Below are 12,975 nucleotides of genomic sequence, written 5' to 3'. Positions count from 1 at the left end.
TATGCATTACTTTTTTCTCATCTGGGCTGGGCTTGCTTGTTTGATTTTAATAAAGAAATTCTATTTTGGGCAAATGTAAAGGCCCCTTCACACCAAAAGTGAAAAGAATAAGGAAATGCAAATCCACGTCTGTATAGTAGAGGGCGCAACTCAGAAACACTCTTACCTCAGCATTAAAAACAACAACTGAAACACAAGTCAAAAGTCATTTTTGCTTATCCTAATGGTTGAATTGGATCATCAAAGGTCTGGCCGCAAAGACATTGGTTAATAAAGTGAGATTAAATTCATAAACCTGCTATAATTAAATAATGATAAATCACACAAATATACTTTGTGTAATATTCTGAGTTTGCATTTCACAGTTTTTATTCATTTTGAGTAATACTTTTTGTGAGTCAATGCTCACATTTAGTTAAAAGCTACAATAAGCATCATGTTCACACACACAGCGCACACACTCAACGCATCTGCGCTTACTCACGATTTCTCTTAACATGTGGACAGGAGAGCTGTCAGTCAATAAACGGGAAAACAAAGTAACTTGCGTCACTTATTTGATAAAGAAAATCAGATATTTTGTTGTAAATTTTACTTTACAATTCACATGAAAAAGTAATCTGTTTACCTAACTCGTGTTACTTGTATATGGGCAATTTTTTGCCTTTTGATTGTATTCTATATAAATATATTGAAATATTCACATATTTGATCTGAAATGGTTTAAAATCTGTGATAATATTTTTCAGCAACCATCAATTCGTCCAAATGTTATGAAATTGGCATGTGTTACAAACTCACAATTCTGAGAAAAATGTCAGAAATGTAATATATATATATATTGTTAGATATAAACTCAGAACTGCGAGAAATAAAGACACAATTGTGTTATAAACTCACTGTTCTCTGAAAGTCTGAATTGCGAGATATTAACTGGCGGGATGTCTCGGAGCGAGTAGATTTTCTCTACTTATCATATAAACCGTTTCCACTGGGCTGGATTTTTTTGTTTATCCACGTCTTTCTTGTCCTTCATCAAAAATGTCCTTGTGTTGTTTTCCTTAGACCGGATGGAATTAGATTACATGAAGTCCCATCGAGAACTGATCAAGTTTTAAACCAGATTTTGCTTTGACTGTTTCACCTATGCAGAACTAATTCACCAAAAAAAATCAATTTTAAATGAATCCAACTCCTCTGCAAAAGCCTGGAATATTAATATGAAGTTTCATTTTTCTTAGAGTTTTCCATGAATGTTTCTCAAACTTCTGCCTCTCCATTTCTAATCCTTTACAGCAACTTTTCAACTGCAGTTTGCTCTACCGATTGAGTCTACCGGACAATGACCTAACGGTGTTGCCACCGGCCATCGCAAACCTCACCAATCTCAGGGAGCTCGACGTCAGCAAGAACAGTAAGCAAAACGGCCGATCCACCCCCTCTTTCTCTCTCCTTTTCAGAGTCCAGTTACGCTTCTGAGCAGAATCAGAGGCATATTGATATCTGTACGGACTCGCTGAGCCCTCATCCACTGTAATTCAACTCATCTCTTCAAGCTCCACGTTTCAGATTTCAGTTTACGCTGCAACGCAGAATTCACCATTAATTCCAGGCGGATCCTTGTAAATTAACATTTTGTTTTCATGTGTCGTTCATTGGTTTAGAATTGTGTGCGATATGGTTATCAGACAGAAACGAGACATATAATTCAAGACAAGAGCCAGTTGTGAATATATCTTATTCAGTACTGTAAAAATGCTGAAAGCATTTCATGCTCATCAAACATGTGGTGTTTGTTTGTGCAATGTGTCTTGTAGATTTTTTTCCCCATCACATAATTTAGTAATCATCATAATTTGGGTATAATCAGCTTAAACGGTGAAAATTACTTCCACCATTCACAAAGCCCCGCCCCCGTTAGTTACTGTTGCTATGTCCGACAAGCTACTTCGCTCTAACACACACATCATGTTCTCACGCAGTGAAAAACACATCGCGGAGCAGAGAGGACACTGACAACACACTGACAGACAGGACAGACCAGGTTACTTTTGATATGAAACAAAGTCTCAATTCTCAAATTTGGTAATTTTTTTAAAGAAATGTAAACAATAAATACCGTTTTGTGGCTCTTTAATGTGTCGTGACAGATCGCTGTAGCGCCTCGGTTAAAGCTGCTCATGAACCGATCATCTCTTCTTGTTAATTTATAGCATGATCATCAAATAAACATGAATGAACATCAGAAGGACTGTTGTTTTAACCGCGGAAAGACGTCAGTACTCTCCGTTTCTCAAGTTCAAATCCTCCAATGTTAATCTACTAACTCTCCTGACTGCTTTGTCGGACAAAAATGGTGGATTCGGCGGATTATGATTGGTCAGATCGCCTGTCAATCAAACTCCCTGCCTCCTTTGTAAACGCTCCTAGTAAGGTATCTGCCTATGTGGACCACATCTCTCTAGGGGTTGGAACAGAGCCGTTGTTTACACTATTACACTGTTTATTCTTGCTCTGCTTTGGAAAGTTAAATACCCACTAGCTTTGATATCCTGTAAACTGATGGCAATCTGTGGAAACAATTTATTCCGTTCCTTAGCATAAGTGAAGACCGCAGCGCTAGAAACACATACTGGAATCAGTGAGTCTCTGTTTACACATCACTTCATCTGTCAGCTGGTGCGCTGCAGAATCTGATAAAGCAATGACAGCCGGTGACGATCTCAGACCTGCACAGGAAGTCTCAGTCAAATCCTTTTTAATTCGTGGTCACATCCTAATAGCAGGGATTTTGAGTAGGTTATGGTGAATTTTATTTAAAAAAAAATACTTTTAGCACTGGTGCTTTAATTAGCATGGTTTTGTGTTGTGCTTTAGCTGTTAGATTGTTTGCTGTATTTCCCCCTTAGTAGTGGCACTACAGCCACACACACACACACACACACACACACACACACACACACACACACACACTCAGACTGAAGTCTTGAGTTATAGTCGCATCTTGCACTGAAACCAGCCTAGTTTTACTGGGTTTCCTTTAGATCAATTAGCTGACTATATTGAACATATTTAGTTTTGCACATCATTAATTTGCAAAGGATGCTGCTGGTAGATTTGAGGCAATTTAATCAAATTTCTTCCATTTTACTGCATTTCCAGAAAATCTAAAGCTGGAGATGTTTATTAATGAGAAGTGCTGTACAGTAAACCAGAGCGAGCGCAGGGTCACCTGGTGCAGATCTGAGAGCTCACTGATGTGTGTGTGTCTGGGTTAATGCAGACCCACCTGTGGTTTCTCTGCTCACAGGATATCTCAACATAACTCTAATGTCACACTCCAGCTCCTGTGGTTGGTAGGACAGGAAGTGTGCAGTCTAGCTCTAGTGCTGCATGAGCTCGAGTTGTTTCTAAAAACAGCGTTAGGTGACGTTTTCTTCGGTAGCCGATTTAGAGAAAAGCCTAGTTGAGAAATGTGTACTTAACATATTATGTATTTTTAAGTGGGGCACAAATTGGGACGGGGGCTTGTTTGAATTGCAGCTGTTTATTTTTGGCATATTCAAATTCTGATTCCAAATAATACTTCTAGTCCATAACCCCGAAACAATTATTGAATAATGATGACTACCAGTAATCATTGTAAAACTTATTTTACAATACTGGTCAACATTTTAAATAGCTTTTATATTATGCTCAACAAGGCTGCATTTATTTGATCAAATTTGATCAGTAAAAGTAATATTGAGAAATATTATTACAATTTAAAATAACTTTTTTATGTGAATATATGTTAAAATGTAAATTATTCCTGTGATCAAAGCTGAATTTCCAGCATCATTACTGCAGTCTTCAGTGTCACATGATCCTTCAGAAATCATTCTAATATAATGATTTGATGCTCAGTTATTATTGGTGCTCAGTTATTAATAATGGTTCTAATAAAATCAATATTAAAAACAAATTTTTCTGCTTAATATTTTTGTGGACACTGATACATTCTTTGAACAGAAAGTTCAAAAGAACAGCATTTATTTGAAATGGAAATCTTTTGTAACATTTTAAATGTATTTAATGTCACTTTTGATCAATTTACTGCATCCTTGATGAATAAAAGTATTAATATCTTTTTTTTTCTTTTTTTTAAACTGACCACAAAATTATGAATTGTAGTGTATCATGGTTTCCGCAAAAATATGAAGCAGCTCAACTGCTTTCAACATATAATAATCATAGAGCATGTAATCGTCATTATACTGATTTCTGAAGGATCATGTGACACTAAAGACTGGAGTAATGATGCTGAAAATTCAGCTTTGAATAATTAACATTTTAACATAGCCTATATTCACATAGAAAAAAAAAAAGTTGCAGAAGAGACTTCTTTAATATATATATATAAATCTTCTTTAATATTTTATATATATATATATATATATATAAAAATCTTAATTCCAGACTTTTCCTGGTAGTGTAGGTCAAATTCCATCACATTCATTTTAACTCTGGACTCAAAGATATAATGGGTGAAATCAGTGAAATACTAGGGGTGTAACGGTACACAAAAATCACGGTTCGGTACGTACCTCGGTTTTAAAGTCACGGTTCGGTACGTTTTCGATACAGCAAAAAGTAAGAAATGCCAGAGAAATTTCCTATTTGTTAAAAGAAAAAATATTTTTTAAATAAGTTGAGTTTTCCTACATCTTGAAACTTTCAGGTTTATAAATGGGTGTCATCTTTGAAGGATGAACAAATAATGTTTTGGTCATCACATTAAAAATAACATTTAAATATATGAAGAGTTCAGATGCAAAAGCCATTTGAAATTTTCTTTATTTTTATCAAGCTTGTATATTTAAGTTCAGTAATTTCACTTAAATGGCAATGAAGATTACCTATTAATTGTCATTTGAGTGAAATTACTGAACTTAAATATACAAGCTTCATAAAAATGATCATTCTAGAAGAAAATTTCAAATGGCACTTAGAGGCTTTTGCATCTGAACTCTTCATATATTTATTTATATAATATTTGAGTTTTGAAGTGCTGGAAAAAGATGTGTGAAGTACTTGAAAGCATTTCACTATTCCAGCCAAACTGGTTACAGTTATGGTGCATGTTGCTGGTCTGTGGACGTAAAGTATTACTAACTTAGTTCATTCACGGCACAATATTTCTCCTGGTGTCCACGTCAGCGCTGTTTGATCTAATAGAGATCTACGGTTAATAACGGAGAAATGTGAATGCTTCTCACTAGATCTCGCAGCGATGTTATTACAGTGGCGAATTCAAATGTTTTCTTTACTGGATCTTAGCGCTGTGTAGTGACAGTGTCGCTTGATCGAGATCGGCTCGCGCTGCACAGATGTTGCTGGTCCGAACTCCGAACTGATAAACGATCCGTGAAGCACATGAGTAGCGCAGTTTCGTTCCGCTTTCTTTACGCTTGCCATTTGATGTTGCGCAACGTTGTGGTGGTCGCGCGAGCGCGAATTTTGTCGGTAGGAAAAATGGTCCAAGGAATCGTTCGGTTTGTATGCGTACCGAACCGGAAGCCTCGAACCGAAACGGTTCAATACGAATACATGTACCGTTACACCCCTATGAAATACAATTATTAAAATGTAATGAAATGTAAGTTTTTTTTTTTTATAGTATAAGTTTCCAGGATATTTATTTATTAAAGTGCCATTTGAAAGTCTGTTTCCATCATGTGTGTGTTGTTTCATGTGACCAGCAATAGCAGTGCATTGGATAATGTTTGTTCAGTCTTTTCTCTGGTTGTGTTTAATCCCGACAGCTAATGCTCCGTTGACTTTGCTGTGGTGCTGTAGATTCAGAAAACACCATCAGAGTATTTTAGGACAGTGTTCTGTTCCGCATTGACACAGAAATGTTGTAACTGAACCGAATACAAATTGTTCATTTGAAGTAATTGTATACCCTAGGCACAACATAAAACCAGCAATTATTAATCAAGTTCATTCTTTTGTTTCCTTTAAATTTCAGGCATCCAGGAATTCCCTGAAAATATCAAGAACTGTAAAGTCCTGACCATCGTTGAAGCGAGTGTGAACCCTATATCAAAGTGGGTATATAGCTAGTAGAGATGGTGTGTGTGTGTGTGTGTGTGTGTGTGTGTGGTAATGTAATGAAAGCGCTCTCGTGTCTCCGCAGACTCCCAGAAGGCTTCACGCAGCTCCTCAGCCTGACCCAGCTCTACCTGAACGATGCCTTCCTAGAGTTTCTACCGGCCAGCTTCGGCAGGTCAGACACACACAGATTCACACTCACGAGCAATCCTACAGAGAACAAGACGATCCAGTCTCCTGGCTCAGATCACAGAGCATCTAGATTGAAGATTGGCCAAACTATGTACTACATTAAAACATAAAATGGACAAAACTGTTCTACAAAACACTGAAAAGGTTTTCCAAGCACACTCGAAACAGGTTTAACTTGCATCATTGGTTTATGCAAGCTGTAAATCTATTAAAATGACACGTGCGAAATTCCCTCAGAATGCACATCCTAACATTTCCTGGAGCTTGAATCATAGATAACGGCTCAGAAATGGTGCTTTCCTATGAAAATGCAGTGCAGTTCCAGTGAAAGATCGTGCAGTGGTATTTTTGACATGTAATCATGCACACACAGCCTGAAATAGACTTCAAATGGCACGTGCTACATGTTTCTCAGTTCCTGTGGAAGGTCACTCGAGGACTACAGTCGGGTTACTTCTACTGCACACTAAAAACACCACAGTATATTTTGAGTATGTAGTTAGTCAGCATGCCAGAATAGGGACATAAAATAGTGAAGTGCTTACAAAAGTTTGTGGCCGAGGGGATTTTAGAATAAAGGTGCTATTACATTTATTGTTCAAATTTAATTCTTTATTACTTAACATTTACGTTACATTTGAAACCTCAAGTTCTTTGATTTTACACTGAGCAGTCACAAAATACAGTAGTATTGTGTTTGCGATGCATAGTATAAACTGCGGCAGCAGCATTAATTACTCTTAGTAGATGTCAGTTATCATTGGGTCTCATTCATTAAAACACGAGCAGAACGAATTTGTGTAAATTGTGTGTAAAGTGGTTCTGGCGTAAATTTTCGGATTCATTAAAATGTTCGTATTTTCCAAATGTTAGTTGGTAAGAAAGAAATCTACACCTGCTCCCAGCCACGCGTAAATAGTGCGCTTAACACCCGAACGTTTTGCTCATTAATAAGGCTGCATTTTAATTCACCTTAATCGGGTACATATTTGCACAGCATTTTGAAAAAATATTATATATAGTAATTACATACGGTTTTTCTTATTATGAGAGCCAGTAATAGCATCTGCGATGGTGGTCCTTCTCCAGTTTGAATACTAATTTTCCGAAGTGAACTAATTCGTTTTTTGCTCTCAAGCTTGATATCGAACCATTTTCTTCTCACTTCTGGGAATGTTCGATTAACAGATGAAACTCCATTAACTGCATCTGTAATATGCTGCCAAGCTTTCTTTTTTTTTTAGGAGCCGATACACCACTATGTACGCTTGAAATTAAAATGTGGCGTTTTGAATGAACTTCTGATAATAAAACTTCAATTTCTGCATCTGAGAATTTTTTTTTTTTCATTCGCATTCATGTCATAATATGATGCCCATATATAGGTGTCAGTCGGATTTAATGGGCGGGATTTATAGTAATTGAGAATGAACGTGCACGCGCATCCCATTTACGACTGATTGGAATTCATTAACACACACACACATTTCACTATCACATCTGACGTTTACGAAGTATTTGTGAATCAGGAGAAGAGTTTTCGGGAAGGTCTCTTTACGCGCAAATCACTCGCATATTTACTCGTATATTTACGAATGTTTCATGAATGAGACCCAATGTGTGTTTATATAAATAACTTATATTTATATATTTTTCTGTCTTTCTCTGTTTCCTCAGACTAACCAAACTGCAGATTCTGGAACTGCGGGAGAACCAGTTAAAGATGTTGCCAAAGTAAGTGCGGCTCTGGGATTCAAATTAGTAAAACATTAAAATGATGATCCTTCTGATGATCGCAGTATAAATGCAGGCAAACATCTCTCTTTCTCCGTCTCTGCGGCATCATATTGTTCAGTCTTACATAAGAGGCTCTGAAGTGACATGCTGTGACAGGTTTTATAATCATTTCTGGCTCCGGAACCGATATTGCATCATATGAGGACTCGTTTGTTTGGATTTGTGTGTGAGAGCCACAGAGACGATCTCCGTGCCTCCGACTCCTCCGTCCTGAAACACACAGGCCTCGAGTGTGTTTGTTGGGTTACTGTTAGTCCGCAAAGATCAAAACAACTCATTACAGCACTAAATGTTTTAAACAAAAGCCACTTGAGCAGAATGTCTCCATGTTAGAGCACATGAGCGAACCACAAAACCTACAGCAACATAAATCAGCTGTTAAAGACTTTTGTTTTAAATAGGGCTGTCAAGCGATTCACATTTTTAATCTTATTGATTACACGATGTTGCGATAACTTAACCCCAAAATATAAGTTAAAGTCATTATTGCGTTGAATGAGAAAAGCGTCAAATAGACATTACAAACCTTTAGGCTATCAGGGTGTGATGACAACTTTCATTTTTGGGTGAGCTATACCTTTTAATGTGGTTTTTTTTTTTATTTTTTATTTTTTTATGAATTAATAATCTAAATAAGAAACTAAAACCAACAGTAAATGTCTGAATGAGTGAGTCATTCAATCATTTGATTCGTTCAAACCGCTGATCCAGGAAGGAAGTAAATGGCTTTCTTTATTAATGGGTCATTGAATCATTGGTTGACCCGATTGATTCGCTCAACGCGGAGTCATTCAGAAACACTGCTGTGTTCCTCGGAGACGCACAATCGTTCTCCTGTGGCTTTATATGTTATATTTTCATTAACAAAGACAGACGTTATTGCATCTAAAATATAACACAATATTAGTGTTAAACTGTTGTATAAAATCAATATCACATTTGCACATGTGCTATTCGGGACCAAAACAGCACTCGTGTGATATTGCTTAACTATATCATATGATATAAATATGAGACTAAAACTCATACATGGTATTTTTGCCTGTATATCTTGAATTTTAGGGGCATATATCTGTGTTCTATAGGCTCCATCATGCAGTGAATGTTTATTTTATTTTATTTTTTGCTCTGCTTCATGTTTTTCACCAGTCAACTCTATGAAATGTAAGATGAACTACTTAGATGTGGGGTGGGGCGGGTGCATTAAATGCATTCATTTTTACACGCTTTTTTTTTCCATAACCAATTAGCGTGTTAAACCGACAGCCCTAATTGTTTCTGATTTGAAAGCAAACTGTTGACCTTTGTTTGGCAAAAGACAAATTTCATGCTTTACTAATCAAATATAAAATGAGAAAGAATGTTTATCACTCATGATGAGTCATGTTTCCTATTGTTTACTAAGGAAAGCATCACAATTATGAATGATCCCTTAACTGAAGCTGCTCATTGTGGAAAAGGTGTGCTAATACTTTTCTAAGTGATCAAATCTATGATTTTCATTCTCTCACAGTCACACTAGCAAAAATTTGGTGAAATTTTGAAGACAAAAAAAAGGTCTATTGTCAATAGTGTAGTGATGTATGAAGTCACAAAGAAGTCACTTTCAAACCATGCAAGTTGCGAATCATTAGAGGTAAAATGCATGGACTGTTTTGGATCAGGAGGTATACCAGAAATCAAATAATCAAAGACCGATGGAAAGCTGCCCGTCACATGCATCTCTTACTCGTTTGCCATTATTACACTTTGACCGTGTGTGTGTGTGTGTGTGTGTGTGTACTTGTACGACTATCATTGTGAGGACCAGTTTGAGTTTTAGACCATTGGAGTGAGGACAAAGAGAGTAAAGTGAGGACATTTTGGCCGGTTCTCACTTTCTGAGACCCCTTTAAAGGCCTGTTTGAGGGTCAAGACTTGGTTTTAGGGATAAGGTTATAATTAGGTTAAGGGTAGGTTTAGGGTAAGGATTCGGGTTAAGCACTTAGTTGTGATGAGTAAGGTTAGGGTAAGTGGCTAGAGATTGCATTGTGTCAATGAATGTCCTCATAAAGATAGATGTACAAGAGTGTGTGTGTGTTCTAATGAGCTGTGGATTGCTCAGCACTCTGGGGGGTCAGTGAGTTTTTTGGCTGATTGACTGGTTGCACACCTCCAAACCCTGGATGAATGAATCCCTCTTACAGTCGGCCAACCACCAGTGTGTCTTTCAACACAGAATTTCCTACAAGTCTGCTTTCAGTTTATAACCATTTATTATACAATTCCTTGTGCCGTAAATCATTTTGAGTTTTATGTTGTGTTTAACTTTTTCCACGGATACAATATGCCCGTGGGCTGTTGATCTGTTGTCCACGTCAGCAGCGGGTTACACCCTGCCCTAAAGCTAACCTACCCGAGTATTTGATGTTATTTTAGGGTTGGATGCAGATATTGATATCGCATGAGAAGCTTGGAACAGGAGAACGAACCTGGAGAAATGTGTTGTAAAGATTGGCATTAGAAGTCTAATGGCAGATTTTCATCATTACCCAAATGATTTGTAAAGCATTCAAGGTGACAGTAAAATATCTGATAGAACATAGAGGATAATAGTTTTGACTTTGTAAAGAGAAATAAAGTTAACAAGTATGCGCTTCCAATTGAAATCCAATAAGCAAGTAATATTTCATTTTTACCAGAGCATTCACTTCCGCATCACTGTCATGTGACTGAAAGACATTTTCCTGAAGTGAAATGATATAATGACCTTATTATGCTAAATGTTATATAGAAATTGGTTCGACTGATGTCATTTCCAAATCCTGTTCCCATTTCCGTTCTTTGTCTCTACTATCTCTATCAATATAAGTGGCGAAAAAAGCCACTTTTTATTGACTTCTTTTTTTGATTACCTAGATTTGTGGAAAATCTGTAAACAAAAAAAAGTGAAAAGATTTTTATTTAGATAAATAACGCATGTAGTTTGTTACAGTAGAGGAAAAATAGATTGCCTTAATAATTTATTGTCATTTATGACTGTGGGACATCCTTAAACCTCTAGACCTCTAGGTATGATCTTGGAGAATATATTTGAGTGTTATTTTAATTCAGTTTATATTGCTTCTGATTTTATGTGAAACTGGGGATTGAAGTCTGTGTTCTGAAACTGCTAATGAAAAATTGATTTAGCACTAACTACCTGTTCGCTAAATGTCTTTGCCATTTATGTTCTGCGGGGAGTCATTGTGTGCAGTCTTTAGAAGAAGAGTTGTGGTTGTTGTTACCATCCTGTCTGATGTGTTTCTTCAAGCTCTCCGTCTGCAGTTCAGCCAGTCCTGCAAAACTGATAATCACTCAGATATGTTTGTGTACCAAGTGTGCTTTATCCAATGTGCTTAATCCATGGTTAATAATGTAAGTAATACTGTGTGTGTGTGTGTGTGTGTCTGCAGGAGCATGCATAAGCTCACACAGCTGGAGCGCTTGGATCTGGGGAGTAACGAGTTCACTGAAGTGGTGAGTAGCACCTGCCTGTGTGTCAGGTGTCGCATGCAGTTCCCTTCCAGCTCTCAGTGCAGCCAGGTGCCAGATGCGCTCGTTGAGTGCTGCTCTGTTAGATTGCACCTAATATGCATTTTTCTCCTTTAATGGCATTGAAATTAGTGGCAGATTTCCTCTGGCTGAGAATGAGATATTGAGTTTTTTTTGTTCTTTCTGTCTAGCCTGAAGTATTGGAGCAGCTTACAGGAATCAGAGAGCTGTGGGTGGATGGAAATAAGCTGACGTTTTTACCAGGGGTGAGTCTTGCATTCATCTTGTGTTTTCTTGCCTTTTTCTTTGTCTTTTTACCATGTTCACCATGACATATAAAACAAATTGTTTGTTTTTATTTAAATAGGAACTCATTTGGCCTCATTCACGAAACATGAGTTGAATGTGCATAATGGTAAAAGGGTTACATTTTATGTGTAAATCATTTGTAAAAAGTATTCTAGCGTAAATTGTTGATCATGTTTTGTGTGGAAAATAATTTGTTAAACCAGTGGTTCTCAAACTTTTCCCCCCTTTAAACCTGTAAAAAATCTGGCGCCCCGCCTCTGACTACCAAAGAATTTTCCTAAAAATTATAAAAACTGAAAGATTTTTTTAATTGAAAACACCTGCAATAGCTTTACTTTGTAATGCCATTGATTCATTGAAAAATATAACCGTAAGAGAGAATAATAGATCAGAACATAACTTTTCATTTAAAATGAGAACAACACATTTCTGTGTAAACCGTTCGTTAAACCATTCTTACAGAAATTGTTGCGTTCATGTTTAATGTAAAGCGCTAAATTGCTCTTTTCAGCACTATTCATGAAACAAAAAAGCAAATCATTTCTATGTAAATCATTCGTTTAATCATTCCTATGTAAATAGTTGAATACATATTTAACGTGAAATGTGAAAATGTTCATGAATGAGGCCCACAGATTAGTCTGCTGCGTGACTGGTGTTTGTCGCAGGTGCATTGGCTAGAGACAAGCTGGCGAAAATCTCCTTAAACATTCCTTCAGGATGGTCTTCTCTTCAGACTGCCAGGTCCTTTTAAACGGGTCGTGATGAAGGCATTAGCTTGCCGCTGAGACTGACAGTAACTGTGGGCCTCGCTGGCAGGATTCGCATTAGTCTTATGAGTTTAGCACGAGTTTTCCGAACATCCTTTTGAACAAGTCTGACCTAAAACTGGTCCGGATGTGAGGGCGGCACCCTGACCTCTCTCCCTCTCTGACCCGAGAGACCGGCTTACTGACCTTGTGCGAGGCCGAACCGCCATATGTTTCTCTTTTTGCAGAATTCAATTTCTCTCTGGTTATTAGTGCTTTTGATTAAGCTTCTTACGCCACACCCAGGAGAGCGGCTCAT

The 12,975-nt window shown here is 37.2% G+C and overlaps 1 protein-coding gene across 3 annotated transcripts in view; it reads left to right on the top strand.

The window, feature by feature from the left end:
- The window catches only part of erbin (erbb2 interacting protein), a 76,978-nt gene that overhangs the window by 34,689 nt on the left and 29,314 nt on the right, over positions 1-12,975 (top strand). For all 3 annotated transcript variants that reach the window (XM_056241680.1, XM_056241679.1, XM_056241678.1), the window contains exons 3-8: positions 1,297-1,414; positions 6,014-6,092; positions 6,182-6,271; positions 7,966-8,022; positions 11,520-11,583; positions 11,790-11,864. In XM_056241680.1, coding sequence (XP_056097655.1) covers positions 1,297-1,414; positions 6,014-6,092; positions 6,182-6,271; positions 7,966-8,022; positions 11,520-11,583; positions 11,790-11,864 — 483 coding nt within the window. The remainder of the gene's footprint in view (positions 1-1,296; positions 1,415-6,013; positions 6,093-6,181; positions 6,272-7,965; positions 8,023-11,519; positions 11,584-11,789; positions 11,865-12,975) is intronic.

Source organism: Rhinichthys klamathensis, unplaced genomic scaffold (genome assembly GCF_029890125.1).
Source record: "Rhinichthys klamathensis goyatoka isolate OS25496 unplaced genomic scaffold, OSU_Roscu_1.1 h1tg000665l_1, whole genome shotgun sequence".
Lineage (NCBI taxonomy): Eukaryota > Metazoa > Chordata > Actinopteri > Cypriniformes > Leuciscidae > Rhinichthys > Rhinichthys klamathensis.
This window is presented reverse-complemented; position numbering and strand designations above follow the sequence as displayed.